The sequence below is a fragment of the Sabethes cyaneus genome, chromosome 2 (assembly GCF_943734655.1).
Source record: "Sabethes cyaneus chromosome 2, idSabCyanKW18_F2, whole genome shotgun sequence".
Taxonomy (NCBI): domain Eukaryota; kingdom Metazoa; phylum Arthropoda; class Insecta; order Diptera; family Culicidae; genus Sabethes; species Sabethes cyaneus.
In genome coordinates this window covers 41,636,023-41,654,349 of record NC_071354.1, presented here as the reverse complement: position 1 = coordinate 41,654,349, position 18,327 = coordinate 41,636,023, and the positions used below count along the sequence as shown (strand labels likewise).

Sequence of the window (18,327 nt, the reverse complement as noted above, 5' to 3'; positions counted from 1 at the left end):
GTAAATGTTCGCTGTATAGTAAAATAATCTAACCCAATCTGCCAACATTGACAGATTAATTAATAATCTTACTGCGCCACATTAACCTCCAAGCAATTTGAAAACTTGTCCTCAATTTCAACGAGCCAAATATCCGTCCGTAAAATAGCTCACTCGAAGCGACAAACTGGTTTAAGTACACTCTGCTGGCTGAGTACCCAGTGCAATCGGATGCAGCTGACAGCTGCAACCGCCTACCGTAAATCAACAGGTTTTCCCGGTATTTCTTTTTTCCCAAATCTGGCTGACAAATATGTCACAACAGGAAAGTGAGTGCGACATGTTCGCCCGAAATACCTCTCGAGTGAGGTTATGCGCTTCGCTGCTAAAATTACCTTCAGTGTGTCACTCTGGAAAGCAGGATTGATAGGCGGCCGAATAGGATCCACTGAACCGCAGCACGCCATTTTGCGGACACTAGTTTCGTTCAATCGAGCAGCACAGGGTCAAACGGGGCACACTTTTGATGGGGTTTCTTTTCACACAATTGTTTCACTCTTGGTATTTTTACCCCCCGTGCGTGAATCACTACACTACTTTTGCGAGCAGATATTTCTGTCGCCGTTCTGATGATGAGAAAAATTTAAACTCACACCAAGGAACTTCCCCTTTTGGAAACATTTGAGTCACGACGAGTTACGGCTCATTTAAAGGTTTTGTTGTTTTGCGTTGTCACCAATTCGCTAAGCACAATTTGAAACAAATTTTAGTATTTTCCTTTCACTTGAGCGCACTTTAAAAGATCAAGATGATTTGCCATTATGACTATCGAAAAACTCTTTACAAAATATCACTGGTTTCGTATAATCCCGCTTTTTCGAAAAACTTTGTACATGACCAACCGTCGAAGGGTCGAAGTTTCTCGGGTGGCTTTTCGAGCGCGACTGTTTGGTTCGGTAATTAACTCGTATTTCGCAAAGTAAACCGCATTCTAATTATAGGTGCTTTTTAGAAAATTTATTATTATATATATTTCAGCACAGATGTCGCCAGCCCATCGTCATCACTAGAGCATCAAGGAGAGCAACAGTAGTCCTCTCAGTCAGCTAGAAGACAGTAGATGTAGTTCATTCGATCAACACAACAATCCTGCCTTGTCGCTGAGGACTAAGCTGGGCCGGTGCGCAGCTACGTCGAAAGGGTGCAAAACAAAGCAGCCAGACGGAATCCCGTGATCTGACTTTTTCACTGCCAAATTTTACCAACCAACCAACCAACCACGATCCCACTAAATTCCACCTCAACTGACCGACGATCAACGCTTGACTATAACACCATGCGTCTGCTTCGAAGCACGCTGCTAAGTTCACTGTGGCATTTCTCTTTCGTCGTGGGAAATTTGAAAAAAAAAGTCGAATATGTATTTGGATGATGATGATGATGATGATGATGTCGATGATGAAAATGATCCTGCGCGCGTTTCTGCTCGAACGTGATCAGCACGACACGGTGGCGCAGCGATGACGATGGCAATCCGAGTTTCGTTCCTCGCTCGGGTACGATTGTCTGTCTATGCATCGGGGATGTTTTACTGAAAATCAACGTGTCTTGAACTGCCAAGTCACTTTCGGTATTAACCTTAGTGCGGGTGAAGCTAAGACAGGTGGAAACGGGTATGTATTTATGTCAATCTTTCACCAGTATTAATGACGGAAACAGAGACGACCCTTGGGATGGTTGAAGTACTAAATGAATCTCAAAATAATATAACAACAGAGAAATAATATTCGTTGTATTACTGTTATATTGTTAGTGACTCAAACTTGATACTGAAAATACTACTTGCAATTTGCTGGTAACGATAATAAAACATACTATTTGCAAAAAATTTGAAATAAAAATTTTCAACTATTATTAGAGCAGTTGTGACAAATTCCTATACATCATCTTGAATTAATAAGTGAACAGACTAGAGATCTACATCCTGTCTTTCTGCTAGAGATAGCAGGGATTTGTGTTTTCCTTCCTTACTTCACTAGATACTATTTTTAACTCTTGGTTGTCCGTTAATTTCACCCTATCCCAACATATTTTCCCATCTCTTTCGAACCAGACCCGAACACGTACATAACATTCCTGACTATAATCTTCTTATTAAAAATACGTTTGAATCATTTGATGTGACTCGTGGTTTAAATGTCATTTAAATCATCAAACCTCAAATAAGATGCTAACCAGAGGGCGACTCTCAACGCTTTTTTTTCATTGGTTAAGTTGTCTTGATCACGACTTGAAACTGGCATTCGGATAGGGCTTGGAATTGTGATCATAAATACATTCCGACTCGGGTTGGCTACGGTTTGAGGAAAATATGGTTAGACATAAATTAGCAGAGCCTAAAATGCAACCACCAGCACCTATTTCCGTCATTTAAAACACTGCTTAAGTGTGAACAAAATCTGTTTTCAATTAATTTCAAATCCATAATAAAGTTGATCATATGAAGGAGAGCAAAAAACTGGAATGCTACTCGACTCGATCGTCATCTTTCGGCAGCACTACTCTTGTATTATATCCAAGGATAATCGAAATTTGAGCTTTATGTTTTGAGTGTCCAAAGAGTTCAAAGAACCGTACTGTATACGCGCTTTGTACTATTCTGTCGTACGGCTAATCTTAGACTAAACTACTGTAGTTTGGAGCCCGTGCACTGGAATTTGGCCTTCCAGACTAGAAGCAGCTCAAAGGGAATTGTTACGGTACGCATTGAAACTCCTTCCCTGGCAAAACCCCTTGGGGCTCCCTCCGTATCAAGATCACTGTAAACTACTCTACATGGAAACTCTCGCCAAAAGGAGTAATATTCATAGGATGCTCTTCATCACGATAATTTTTCTGTGCGAATTGGACTCTCCAAATCTCTTTACTCAAATCAGCGCCGTAGCGTGCGGTTGTTCAGACTAGCCTGACTAGGCTGACTAGCTCTTGAGGCGCCGAAAAGGGCCTTCGTTTCTGTAAAGCAATAACATATGCATTGAAAAATGACTGATTTTAGCGATTTTTCACACCACGTTATCAGTTGATTTGCATGCAGCAGCCATAGCAAAAACAGCTAAACAACTACGCTCGATGCTTTGTTCGTACTGCCAACTCCACCCCGTAGCGAAGAAGTTGAACATGGTGAAGCACTTCGTACCCGCTGAATGGAGTCAATCTAGCATTTACAAGAAAGGCGAAAGCGTTGAACGGCACGGAGCAGCTGAAGATGAAAATCGATTGCATGGCGGTCTCATCGCTGCACACATTGGGCCGAGAGGTCAGAGTAACCGGTTAAACGATGTAGAAGTACTTGACTAAACTGGACTTTTTATACGAAAACGTCAGTCGAAGCTGGCCGTGTCTGAGTAGTGGGCAATCACCCAAAAATCGGCTGAAGGTGTCGGTGAAGCCCGATGTCGTGGTTATAGTGAGTAATGATGAAAACTATTTGACGCTGGATAGCAACGACTGGCAGTGGAGTGGGCCGAGTATTTTACGTCCCTCACCAAGAACGTTGTACCGACGATCATCAACTATCCCAACGTCCCCCAATTGCGACCAATAGAAAATTTTTGGGCGAAGCTCAAATGCAGCATTTACTCCAATAATGTTGTGGTCAAAATGTTGAAGGAGCTGATCATCAAGGCCACGAGAGAGTTGAATATGCCGACGTCTATCTTTTGATCGACCATTTTGGAAGGAACACTGATTTAGTAAAGGAGGGGGGCGCCAAATTGGGTTTCCGCCAAGGCCGCCACAATGTCGCGTAACGGCTCTGGCTCAAATTAACATAAACGCTGCTCCACATGCCCTTCGCAGCGTAGAGTTTCTTCGGTCGGATTTCTTCCAATTAGAGCTATGCGTTGTATTATCTAGCGTGATTTTAATTGTTCTGCTAATTGCTTTAGACGCCACTTGCAAAATTTAAATGTAATCTAAAATGTAATGTAATGTAAATTTAGAATATTTTAATGTTCTCAATAACGCTGTTGTCAGATGAGTAACTGTTAATAAATGTTAGGTAAATGTTAAATGAGTTGTACATGAACAGAAACAAATCTGCATGAGCAGTTCACATAAATTAGGCAATAGGAAACAATGCACCAGTTCATTGCGAAATACCTTGTTGGAAAATTGGGTCTTGCAAGCCAATCTAACTTGCTTAAACTAACAGGTGAACAGACCCTAAAGTAATTTGTCAGAAAACCCTCAGATATTGTACTCCGATCTGACAGATCCAGTTTTCACTATATTAGCATTGCATGAACTGCGAATATTGGTGCATAAAATATCTATTGATTTCTCACTGCACAACATGATACTATTGAGAATCCAATAAGATGGCTAGTAGCTTAAAGGCATTCAAGACATGCTTAAGTACATGCATGAAGCATGGGATTTCCTCATATGTACCTTTGTTGATTGCAAAAACTCCACTCATACTTGCTCGTGTATTATTTTTTGTCTCTTACCGCCCAACTGCCAACCGAGTTAAGCTAGGGGAATATATACACTAATAGGTATCGAGACGTACATCAGATCAGATGAGCATAATATAGTAACCAGTATTGGGCACAATTCCGTTAATTCGCTAAATCGCTAGTTAGTTAGGGTTAGCGAGTTAGCGTTTTCGCTAAATTTCGCTGCACTTAACGCTAACTCCTAGCTTCGGCGGGACATATACTAAAATTGGAACGATACAGAGAAGATTAGCATGGCCCCCGCGCGACACTAAGTGCCTCACGATGTCCAACTTCTTCACTTCGGGCTGCATCTGGCAGTACGAATAAAGCATCGAGCGTAGTTGCTTGTCTGTTTTCGTCACAACTGCTAAAAATCAATTGATAACGCTGTCAAATTATTCATGTACACAATCAATCACCAGTTGGCTGGGTAATGAATATATGAAAAATGGCTAAAATCAGTTAATTTTTTATGCATATATTATGTCCAAAAATCATGAATTGTGTACAGTTACTAGACACAATCGCGGACAAGACACTTCTAACTCTTACAAAATGTTAAAATAAAAGAAATTACTTTTAACTTACACGTCGACCGGTTTCAGGCATTATATGCCTATCTTCAGGACGAGAGTCGATGTCCAACTGTGTATAGTTATTTGCGCTACATATAATATATGCTCGAACAAAGATGTAGTAATTTTTGAGTAATTTAGATTTAGCGATTAGCGAAATTTTTGCTAATCTGACTTTATCGATTAGCGTTTAGCGATTAGCGAGCTTCCTTTTTCGGTTAGCGGTTAGCGACGCTAAATTTTCGGTTAGTGGTGCCCTCCACTGATAGTAGCATATTTAGAGACATCATTCGGTGTATATACTTCGTTCGATGGGGCTATTTAGCTGTATCCAGGTGACTGCTACTTACAGAGTTACAGAGGGTAGCGGCATTTCCACAGAGCCCGATTCAGATTTGACCATTCGTAAATTTAATTTTCAAATTTGATATTCTTATGCCAAAAATTTTAGATACCTCAGGGAATTTTAATAGCGTCTTCGTACCAGGCATGGGTAAAACACCGAACCGAGCTTACACGTGGGCACCATTGCTCAAAACCACTCAACAAACTTAATTTCGTTTTGCACGCCGTTCCCGTACATGCAAACAAACACGGAGTGTAAGAAGCATTACACCGGTGGCGTTAGGTTTAAAAAATGTTCAGTCTGTTTTCAATTGCACACGGTTTCCGAGTGTTACCGATATCGAAATCCACCGTAGGCGAGTACTTTCAAACTTGCAAAAACACGCATGGAGGCGCTTCATACTTATTAGAATTGGCCGTGTGAGTGAAAGAAATAGAAAAGCAAAAAGACACGAGTTCACGCTGGTCGTCCAGCATATATCCGAGAAACTTTTACGAAGTAGAAATACACGCCATCCCGAGTGTTTCCGAAGTGTTAAAACCCGGTGTGCAAAAAACAACACTGAAAAGGCTAGCGGTTGCTTTTTCACAGCGTACGGGTTGTTTTATCAGGCACGGCAACTGCGTACCGTCTCAAATAAACTTCGTGGTAGTTTTCAAATGCGGCACGCAGTTTGGTTGTTTTTAGACATGCCTGCTTCGTACATTCTGGTGATACACGCAGACGTAATCGAAATAACTGTTTTGTATTAGTAGTTCAAACAGCTCGGCTTTAAGGGGTGCAACAAACTGCCGTTTACTGTTCTGTCTAACGGTAGTACGCGTTGTAAGCGAACTATAGTTGTTGCATGTAGAAAGGCGCTCATTTGTATGCTATAAAATTTTAGGTGGTTATTATTTTCGAACAAATCGAAAATCTTACTTTTTTATTTTGCAATTTAAAATAATTTTTTTTGTTGTACCTCTTCAATTGACTGATTTGGAGCCATTTTTCTGAATCGATTTAGGGTGACTCTTAAAAAAAAACGTTTTTTCGTTGTAACTTTTTAATAGCAAAATTCTCGCAAATGTTGTCTTCAGGTGACTTTTAGAACTCTTCAAGACAAAAATTTTGCAGCATAGAGCGTGCTTATACATTGAGCCAATCATGAGTAATTAGCATTTTTCTTTATAAAATAGGCCCTTTTCAAATGTTGATATCTTTAATGGAGGCAAACGAAAAAAATATTTTTTGACGGCATTTTCAAGCGCATACTTTACTCTTTACTATATATATGACTTAAAGATATGTTATTTTTTTTATCTCGAATAAGGCCATTGCAAATCATTTTTAAAAATCGGGCGGCAGAAAAATAATTTGTAGGATATGAGTCAAAATTTTTTTTATAAAATCAATTGTCTGTGGGCTCTACAGTCTGAAAAACTCGAAAAATGAGTGTATAAGTTGAGTTAACGCTTCTAGCACGAAACAGAAATGGAAATTCGTACAATGGAATTTTCGAAAATCGTCCAAAAAAATTTTCCTTCGCTTTTGTCTTTTTTTCGTAGATTTTTGCATAGAAAATAACAACGTATATATTATAAGCAAGAATAGATTCGATTTTCACGTTTAAACTTTAAATAAAAATGCTTAAACCCAAGTTTTTTTTGCTCGATTAAAAAATTCTTTTTGTTTTTTTTTCAAGCCCCCCCCCCGCCCAGTGGCCGAACACCGAAAGGACAAAAACTTTATAAAATATTTGTAATGGCCTAAATTAAATTTGAAAACATCAAGTTTTACATATAATTCAACGCTTTTGAATCTAAATTTTAATGCAAGCATGAACTAGCAAGTACTAAATCGCATAAAGATGAGTTTTTTGGTTCAAACATTATTCCAGTGGGACAAAAAATTACCTTTCTTCAATATTTCTTTTATTGAAAACATCTGCAATGCTTCGTTTTTTGACAAATAGTCAAGGCGTCTATGTTTCGTGACTTTTTTGAACAGCGTGATTTTTTACAGAAATACCCATAAAAATTACAAAATTACACTTTTATTGATTTATTTATCTGCTTTAATTGTGGCCTGATTATTGTACGCAGTTGTTTATGTACTAGTGTTTGAAATTATTAAAACACTACAGTGGCGGCAACAAAGCAGAGTATGGAGTCGGATTCGTATTACATGGAAAACAAATGAAGCGTATCATAAGGAGGAGGCCCATTAATGACCGTCTATGCGTGTTGAGGGTTAAGGCCTGACAAATGTGTACGCACCGATGAACGACAAACTCGATGACGTAGAAGAAGAGTTCTATGATCTTCCTATCACCACAAATGTCAATGGCCTGAGGCTAGTCAACTTCACTGAAGCCAGAGGAATGTCTTTGTGAAGTACCTATTTTGCACGAAGGAATAATCGGATGCACACCTGGAAACACTCTAATGGAGAGGCGTTCTGGTTGATGGCAGGCACTTCTCTGATGCCGCAGACTGCAGTCCCCGGAAGACTAAACAACGACTAGGACCTCTATTTCGTAGTAAGCAAGATTCGCGCCCGGTTGTCCAATGAATGCAAATCGAGACCAACGAGGAAGATACGACTGAAATTTCGGCGGCTGTCAGCGGAAGGAGTTGCTACAGAGTATCTCGGGAAACTGATGAGCGGATCGGTGAATAACTTGGAGAGAACCTGCACGAGCAGTGGAGGCACATCCACGATGTGATCAGTACCACAGCGCGAGAAGTGTTGGGCACTACTGCTGCAGCCACTTCCAATGAGTGGTTCGACGAAGAGTACCACAGGGTGACTTACGAGAAGAATCGAGCCAGAAGTCACATATTGGCTGCGACTGTGACATGCCAGAGCAGGGAGAGATACCGAGATACTAGAGTTGCCGAAAAGAGACTTCACCATCGTAAGAAATACCAGCACTGGAACCGCGTTTTTGCGGAGGCGAAGAATTGCCTCGAGAGGCACGATACAAGAAGCTTCTTTAAAACAGTTAACGCAATCTGGAACCGTACCGTGACAACTGCTGTCATGTGCAACGACAAGGAGGGGAACCTGATTACCGACACGGGAGGTGGCCAGGTGTTGGTAACAACATTTCGATGTTCTGTTGAATGGTGAACAAGACGAAGCTGTCAACAGAAACAGGATAATGATCGTGGACGATGGACAAGTAGTGGATCCACCAATTATGGACTAGGCTAAAAAAGCATCTATAACAGCTAAAATCTCAAAACCGGCAAAACATCCGGAAAGGACGGCATCCTCGCCGTGCTTTTGAACATCAGGAGCGAATTGCTGTATTGTGCAGATTATCAGGTTATACTAAAGGTATGGTCTGTGGAGGAACTACCTATGGAAGGTCTCATTGCCCTATTTACACAAAAAGGGCCAACGACTTGAATGCAGCAATTGTCGGGGCATTACTCTTCTCAATTCTGCGTACAAAATTCTCTCCCGCCTTCTGTTTTACGGACTGAGGCCGTTGCGGGAAATCTTTTTATGCGAATACCAGCGCGGTTTTCGAAAGGGACGCTTCACGACGGACCAAATGTTCAGCTTGCGACAAGTCCTCGACAAATTCCGAAAGTTCAACTTGCAAACTTATCATTTGTTCATAGACTTCAAGGCGGTGTACGATTCAGTTAAACGAAACGAGCTGTGGCGCATTATGCTTGAACATGGGTTTCCAATACAACTGACTATGCTGATATATGCTACCCTTGACGAATCAAAATCAAGCGTCAGAATAGCAGGCGAGACTTCACATCGGACGCGTTTGTGACGTAACATGGTCTAAACCAAGCTGATTGGCTTTCGAATTTGCTATTCAACATTGCATTGAAAGATGCTATCCGAAGAGCAGGCGTACATAGAAGCGGTACCATCATCACAAACTCTCACATGCTCCTAGGGTTCATGGATGGCATCCATATCATCGGTGTTAGTTAGCGGAGTCCGTCATCGTCGAGTTCCAAGCTGGTTTTCGTGAGGGTCGCTCCACGACGGATCAGATGTTTACCCTGCTAGACAAGTTCCGGGAGTACAACTTGCAGACACACCATCTGTTTGTGGACTTTAAAGCCGCGTGCGATTCAGTTAAGCGAAATGAGCTGTGGCAGATAATGCTAGAACATGGTTTGCCGACGAAACTAGTTACGCTGATTCGTGCAACGCTGGACGGATTCAAATCATGCGTTAGAATAGCGGGTGAGCCCTCAGCTGGACATCTGAGTATCTCAAAGAGTTACAACGTTAATCTAAGGCCCAACCCCGAGAAGTCGAGTTCATGGTGGACCTAGTGGTCATTCGTCAAGATCTTCAGCTTCCTCTGAATCGCTGGCCATTAACCTGCGTCGCAAAATTACACCTGGACAAAATATTGTAAAGCGTGTTGCCACTGTACGTACTGGAGCTGGCGTTTTAGGCGGCCCACTTCGAAGTTGTGTCTACTGCTGGGGGCGTTGGAAAGCGATAATAAAGAAGTTGCTTCGAATGTGGAAAAACCGTATATCGATCGCATTCGATCGATCTGTTTCGATCAGTTCCGTTTTGAGCGTCATTAACACGTCACTCAAGTTTATACTTGTAATAAAACCCAATACTTAAGCTAAGTTTATCGTCTGTTAAAATTGGTTAATTTTTGGCAACTTCGTGGTATTTAAGTAGTAATATCGAAACTTACGCCCGTAATTTTCCTTGAATAAAACAAGTGCTTTCACCTGTTTTCCCCTTTCATGCTTTTCACAATTTTTCAACCAATCTCGTTGGATAGAGCCAGAATATGCGGAGATTAGCGATAGTTTTTCCTTCAACGAGGGAATTTTATTCCAGAGCCAGTACCATCCTTATAACTAACCCCGGTTAGAGGTTTTAAAGTCGGTAAAGAGAGGCTGCGCATGTTTGTAGGCGGATCCAGGGCATAAAGGACACCTTAAATGTTTTCAAACAATTTCGTGCAAAAAGAACCAATTAAATTCAACCTAAAAAGACTTCAAACTTACATGAGGGTATAGTCTAAATAGTTTCAGTGTGTTCAATATCCAAATAATACAAATATAGAAAAAAATAACGTTTTCGTTTCAGATGTTTTTTCGTTCGATATTAATAGGTACGGGGCAATAGTGCCGCTATAGTGGAGAAAAGAACTACAAGTGCAGAAATGTTGAATTTTACACTTCTATCTCTAGGAATTAATCGTCTAATTAATGTTTTATACCAAAAATAATACACATAAAGACAAAAAAGATTTCAATATGCTTGTTTCGCCATAGCCATTATCATTTTGTGCAATTTTCAAAAAATAAAATTTCAAAATCGTTTACATTTATTGATATCTGAGTTTACAGTTTATAGCCCCTAGTCCCCCTAATATGATTTTTCCTTACTACTTTGTATTACTAGTTCCGTTTCTAAAACCAGGCAGTGCAAGAAGTTATAATTTGCCCACGGACAACAGGTTTCATAACGTACCTCGAGCCAGTACCACCGTTATAATTTACCCTGGCAAAAGGCATCTTTTTGGTAAATGCAGAATTTAAAATGCCAAAGTCACTTAATAACAAATGACTCTACTAAGAATCGAACACAAGCTCACTCGCTTGTCAAAATAGACTCGGTAATTTGGTGGGTGCAGAGCCGTTCAAAATTGCTACACATTTGGTGTTGATCGGTAACATAACAATCTGATCAGATCGACTTTCTGGTTACAATGCCAATGCGACCGGTTTATTTGGGTCTTTAAAAAACTGCTTTCCGCAAAATGGAGGCGTTGTTTATTACTCGATAGCAAATAAAATCATATTTCATCTCAAATAACGCACCTACGCACATTCCTAACAGCAATGGAATGCGAGAAGATACAAATGCCAAGGCGATAGACAAATAATGATTCATTTACTAAACAAATTTTTCTTTCATCTAACATCCAGTACCAAATTGAAAGAAGCAAAAAAGCAACAAAATTTCACTTTCCTCCAACGCAACAATTGGCAGCAAACGACGTGATACCGACTTCATTGTGCCGTGTTTACAGCAAACTTCCGTGCATCAATTGGTACGGTGTTTATTGTTTTCTGTACCACCAATTGTTGTTTATCACCCACCAATGAAAACAAGCGATTAAACGCTTACCACCAGCTAATTAACAGCAATTTGTGTAAGAAACAAACCCAGCTGGAAACCCGAGAGCAAGCGCACGGATTTCAACGCCACGGCTCGCACGCCTCCTCGGTATTTAGTTTGCCAAGCCACAAAAAAAAACGAAAACCTTGAGCCAGATGGATGGTCAACCGCCCTATATCGGTACTACCGGATTACATCACGCAGGTCATTCGACCGGGATCGATTCCACCCGTCGTCCACTGTCTTCGCGCTCAATGGAGTGTACAAAATTAGCTTACCCGACCCCGAGCTTCAAGCACACTCTCTCGGAACGATAAATGGCACTTGCTTAGTTTAGTTTGTTGGCCTGACCTGGCGAGCGAGAAACAGGTGCGCCCCGCTAATGACGACGAACAGAAGTCGGATGAACCTCATTTATAAACATTTTGTCAACAGAAGAAGCGCGACCATCGGGGGCGGCCCTTCACACAAATGAGTGTGACAGTTTGTGGAACCTAGGATCTCATATCTGACACCGTTTCTGTCAGCGTAAACACCCTGCCTGGACAGAGTTTGTCGTTTGATGAATCTGGTCGCGGATAATTATTGTCAGTGGATAAACGTGGATTTAGATTCGCTGTGATTTATAAATAAGTATCATGCGTTTTCATCAAATGTGCAGTGCATTCAAGTTGTTGTGATGGCTGTTAGTGGAAGCGCGTGGTCGTTGAGCAAAGCAATTTCGGCTAAATTGAAACGTGCGGTTTTGCTAATTCTGCTGCAATTTTGCTAGCAATTGTTTACCCATCATGTTCATAACGTCATCGCTCGCAATAGCATTGCGGCACTGTTTCGTGATCGGTTTGAAATACGTCATTACCATACACGTCAATAACTTGTCAGCGCTTTTGGCGTTCGCTTGCAATCGAAATTGAAATAAAACTTTTAAAATGCTAGCTATACTTACATCCTCGATCGGGCACTGATTGTCTAGAGGCACTAGTGGTTTTTCGGGTACTGGTCTGGTAGCGTAGTAATAGGCGGTCGCAGCAGCCACTCCGGTTAGCGCCAGTGCGCCCCCGGGGCCACCGACGTACCGGAGGCATTCGTCGAGCTCGTCAACTGTGGAACGGGAAAAAGCGAAATCGAAAAAGCTTTGTTAGTATCGTAACGGTGTGGCGAAGCGAACGGTGCCGTATTTTTAGCATCATGCAAATTTTCGCCTACCGTTAGGCAATTAGTACCAGCAGAATTAAGTTGCTTTGGGTATTTTTTTGTCCTGAAAACTTGAATGTACATCAGCAACTTAGACTTTTCTGAGCAAGATTTAGAATAGAATTAATTTAATTGAAAATAAATGTCATAAAAACAAAAATAACCAATATTTATTCAAATTGATAAATAAGATGAAATTTCAGATTTCCAGCGAAGGCTGGGCGCAAAATAAATGACGAATCAAAATGAATTTTCCTTGAAGAAATTTGTGGTAATGAAAATTGTTTAGATTTCGTAACTTTTAATGCATACTATAGATTTTTGAAAGGCCACATTCTCCTATGAATAAATCATTTACAATTGCAAAATACAACGTATATCTATAAGGGCATCTATCTGGCTAGACTCTAGACATTATAGACGGATGAATGAAAATTATGCAAATAGCCATGCATCCTCATTCTGACACGATCTGAATCACTCCTATTTTCTACGTGCATTTGAATGTTATTCTATCGAAACATTAATAACCCTCGAACAAATTGTGTGTCGAATTTAGCACATAAATTGATAACGCAGACGATGTTATTTACGGTTCACGAATTTCATGAGGCGTGCATCGGTTATAATCATACAAAACAGCTGCTTCATTTCACGAATTCTAATGAAAAATTACTCATTCTTCTGACTAATATCGCTTCAGCTAGACCTTTTAGACAGTGTTTTTGCACAATAATGGTTCTTAGATTACAACCGGTTGAACTTGAATGAAAATTAGGTCATCCATTAAACGCACCGTTGAAAGAGCGTTCAGTAGTTGCTGTGGGTAATTTTCGTTCCCTTGATAGTCCCTTAGACTGCTATTGCAATCTCAATCAATTCACTGAATATGGAAGAATAAGGAAGAATCGCAGAAACGATAAAAATATGAAATATCACATTCGACAGTATTTAAGATGTAAGACGCACAAGTATGCAACAGCGTTGGTGTGAAAAAGAAAGGTGACATTTTAAACAACGCGGACATTCTTTAAATAACTCTCAAAATAGCGTTTCGAACACATAATTGTATTTAAAAACTGTATATGATATAATATATCATTACAGTTGAGTATTCAAAACGGTCTAATCAAAATACATTCTTATTGAAATTTCTCTCTCTCTCTCTCTCTCTCTCTCTCTCTCTCATTCAATCTTACAGCTGCTTGGTCCTTAACCACTGTGATTGTATAATTTATAAAATATTGTATAATTTATTAGCTATTGGTAGTTTTCAAACCCACTCTACAACGATCATCAGCGTAACTGATGACCGCGAGAAAGGAACTCACTCTCGGCTTACCATATATTAGTCTCAGCCGATCTCCAATATTCGGAAATAGGAGAGTAGGGATAGCAGATATCAGCATCTGATAGCTCTGATAACTAATGACCTGCATGAGTTGAGTCAGTTGTCTCCAAGTACGTACATAAGGAAGGTGCAATATACAACCACTTTGTCGTCTCACAATAAATGTGTTATCTCTTCAACAATCGTCGGCCCGTTCTATGCAGTGAAAGAAAACCCCTCGACTGTGCATCGTGAAGATTACGATTTGAACCAAGTGCGCGAAGGTCGAAGACGGAAAATATTACACTGGTCCTTCGAACCGGATTCGATCGAAGCGACAAGGGACCACGGTGAGCCGGAGTGAATAATTCTAATCGCTGTGCGACGGTGTGGATCGGCTATTGTGCGGAGAATCTAAGGCGGCATTGTGCTGCTTTCTGCTGCTTGCTTGCTGCTCGGTGTGGTTGCGGCTGATATACGAAAACGTGGTTGCGTTGCTGATTGGACACGGATTTACAGCGGTGACTGTTAATTGTTCCCTGCCGCATACGGTTTTCTACAAAGAAATCCAAGCTAAGTACCTAATAATAAGGAGAAAGTCAAGGGTGGCGTTAAGAACGCATGATCTTACGCTGATTAATTGCATGTGGCGAAAAAGAAAAATCGAAAAATAAAATACTCAATTATTGCATGATTGTGTTTCACTTGATTTGGGTACAGATTTGGTTCGCTGGTTTTAGATCACCGTGGGTAGTTGGTTTTTTTTCTGAATGAATTAAAGTCCCTGATAGCCTGTAAATCTGTGGGTTCTGTCAAGCGCGAAAACGTTCGATTACGCGGCGTGAATTTGTGTGAAGTGCAGTGGTTAGAATCCATTTTGTAGCTAATATGACTCGCTCCGACTTGCGAAAGCTGACGAAAAGGGAACGTCAATTGCTAGATGTGATAGAATCCATTGAAGAATTTGTGCAACAATATCAAGATGAGCGTGACAAAGGATCGATCCTGGCGAGATTGAAAAAGTTGGAACAAGTATATGATGAGTATTGTGACGTGCGCGGTGATATAGAAATTATACTGGAAGAATGCGATACCGATGACGATACCGGCAAGGATGAGGCAGCTGCAACATTGTCGGCCGTAACTAAGGCTCAGCGAACTGCGGCTAAAATAGCAGATAGTAGAGCGCAGAATTCAAAGATTCTGAAAGCATTTGTAAACCGCTACTTCAAGTTAAAGCAATCACTAGAAATGGTTTTGCACGAGGCTAGTTTAGGTGTTCAGAATACTTTATCTACACCGACTAACACTCCGGCAACAGCATCTGCCTTGCGAGTCAAGCTACCGGAACTGACGATACCGACCTTCCGTGGAGCTCATATGGAGTGGATCACCTTTAGGGACACCTTTAAAAACCTGATAGGTGACAATCCGCATCTATCTGACATCGACCGGTTCACTTACCTTCGCACTTCGCTAGCAGGAGAGGCACTCCAGCAAATCGCATCGATTGATCTCACTGCAAACAATTACTCTGTAGCGTGGAATTCGCTTGAGTCACGTTACGAAAACAAAAAGCTGCTGGTTAAATCCCACCTAGATGCTCTCTTTGCAGTCAATTCAATGAAGAAGGAATCATTCGAAGCACTCAATTATGTCATTGGAGAGTTTGAAAAACATCTCCAGATGTTAAAGAAACTCGGAGAAAACACGAACGCTTGGAGCACGCTTTTGGCATACATGCTCGCAAGCAAGCTTGATTCAACTACGCTACGTTTATGGGAAACAGAGCATCGATCAACCGATGTTGCCACATACGATGATATGATCAAATTCCTGTCGAACCACAGGACAGTGTTGCTGTCGATTTCGGGCGAAAATCGGGTATCAGCAGAACCAAAGAGACAATTCAAGATCAGCAGCAGTTATTCGGTCCAGCAGCAATCGTGCCCTTTCTGCGACGATGAACAACATTTCGCGTACCAATGCAAACGGTTTAAAGCAATGAGGGTGGATGAACGAAGAAATGCAGTGAACAGTAACAACTTGTGCTTCAATTGTCTTACTCACGGCCACACTTCCAAATTTTGTTCGCGAGGCACATGTCGTGTTTGCGGACAGCGGCATCATTCATTATTGCATATCAACATTCGCACTAATGAACAGCAATCATTGGAATCGAATAAGCGCTCGCAACAAAATGAACAGAACCCACAATCAAATCAGACACTCTCAATCGCACAACAAAAGAAGCCAACTCTACCCAGTTCCCAGCAATCCTTTTACCAATCTCCCGAACCTTACGTTCCTGTTACAGGCCCAAACATGCAAACGCCACCCCATACTGACTCTCCTAATGTTGTACTCACTGCCCAAGAAATCAAGTCATCGCGATCAGTCTTGCTGGCAACTGCGGTCTTGATTCTTGAAGATAATTTTGGAAATACTATGCAAGCTAGAGCACTACTTGACAGTGGCTCTCAGCTCTGCTTTGTTTCAGAACGCGCAGCGCAACGATTGAAATTCAAGCGTTCTCGTGAAACACTCTCGATAAGCGGCATTGGTCAAGTTTCAAAACAATGTAAACAATCCATCTTTGCTCGGATTCGGTCTCGTATTTCATCGTTCATTGGAGAGGAGATTTTCTATGTGCTTCCACAAGTTACGTTGAACCTTCCCATCCGGAGGATAGATTCCACTAGTCTACAACTTCCGGACGGCATCGCCCTTGCAGACCCACACTTTATGGAACCTGGCGGCATTGATGTTATCATTGGGGCAGGTTTATTCTTCGATCTGTTACACCACGAAAAGATTAGATTGGGTGAGGATGGACCAATCGCACAAAACACAACGCTTGGTTGGATTGTTTGCGGAAACCTTCCTGTCGAGACCGACGCTCGCAGACCACATGTCGCAAACGCATGCACCGAGCGACTAGATGATTTATTGACACGCTTCTGGGAATTAGAGTCATGTAAAACGAATAGTATATTGTCTCTGGAGGAATACGCTTGTGAAAAACTGTTTGACCGCACGACAGTGCGTGACGCAACTGGGCGGTTCATTGTTACGCTTCCCAGGAAGGATTTTCTTATTCGTCAACTTGGAGATTCAAAATCTTCGGCGTTGCGACGCTTTTTGTCTCTGGAACGCCGCCTAGATCTAAATCCCGAACTAAAGCTGATGTATAGTGAGTTCATCCATGAATATCTTCGCATGGGACATATGGAGGAGGTAGTTGCTGATGAAGAGGACGCTGCGTTGCCACAGTACTTCATCCCGCATCATTGCGTTATTAAGGCCGATAGTACTACCACAAAACTGCGAGTCGTTTTCGACGCATCGTGCATCACGTCGACCGGGGTATCCCTCAATAATGCTTTAATGGTCGGACCTACGGTTCAGGACGACATCATCTCGATCGTTCTTCGTTTCCGACTTCATCGGATTGCCATCGTAGCGGACGCTGAAAAAATGTATCGCATGGTATTGCAACAATGGGCGGACCGAAAATTGCATAAAATCTTTTGGCGAGACCATCGAAGCGATGACATTCGAGTGTTTCAGTTAAATACCGTCACATACGGGACAGCGTCGGCACCCTACTTGGCAACAAAATGTCTCAAGCGACTAGCAGAACTGGACGGACATAAATATCCTAACGCAGCGAGAATCTTAGCCAAGGACTTTTATGTTGACGACATGATGACCGGCGTTGATTGCGTTGAAGATGGGGTCAAGCTGTGTAGTGATATGCAACAACTGATGAAAGGTGGAGGATTTAATTTGCGAAAATGGAGTAGCAATTGCCCCGCCGTTCTGGTAAAGATACCTGCGGAGTTACACGACGACCGCGTCTCTTTCGAACTCGATGATTCAAGTGCTACTATAAAAACCCTAGGACTGATCTGGGAGCCCAGAATAGATGTATTTCGCTTTAAAGCTCCGGAATGGACTTCATCGGCAATATGCAAACGAACGGTCATTTCCGACTTAGCAAAAATATTCGATCCTATCGGACTTATTGCTGTCGTGATCGTTTCTGCTAAAATATTCGTCCAAACTCTCTGGAAGCAGAAAGTTTCTTGGGACGAACCTCTGCAGGGCGATCTCCAAACCCAATGGATCGAGTTTCGAACCAGTTTATCAAAACTAGAAATGTTGCAGATTCCAAGATGGATCGAATTTCGGAAGGATTGTCTCTCGCTAGAACTCCACGGCTTTTGTGATGCGTCAACGAAAGCCTATGGAGCATGTATATATGTACGATGTAGACATACT

At 41.5% G+C, this 18,327-nt stretch overlaps 1 protein-coding gene and 1 pseudogene across 8 annotated transcripts in view; one reads left to right on the top strand and one right to left on the bottom strand.

The window, feature by feature from the left end:
- The window catches only part of LOC128738617 (long-chain-fatty-acid--CoA ligase 5), a 92,346-nt gene that overhangs the window by 36,279 nt on the left and 37,740 nt on the right, over positions 1-18,327 (bottom strand). For all 8 annotated transcript variants that reach the window (XM_053833896.1, XM_053833903.1, XM_053833902.1 and 5 more), the window contains one exon: positions 12,466-12,620. In XM_053833896.1, coding sequence (XP_053689871.1) covers positions 12,466-12,620 — 155 coding nt within the window. The remainder of the gene's footprint in view (positions 1-12,465; positions 12,621-18,327) is intronic.
- On the top strand, positions 4,678-4,778 carry LOC128739025 (U6 spliceosomal RNA; annotated as a pseudogene).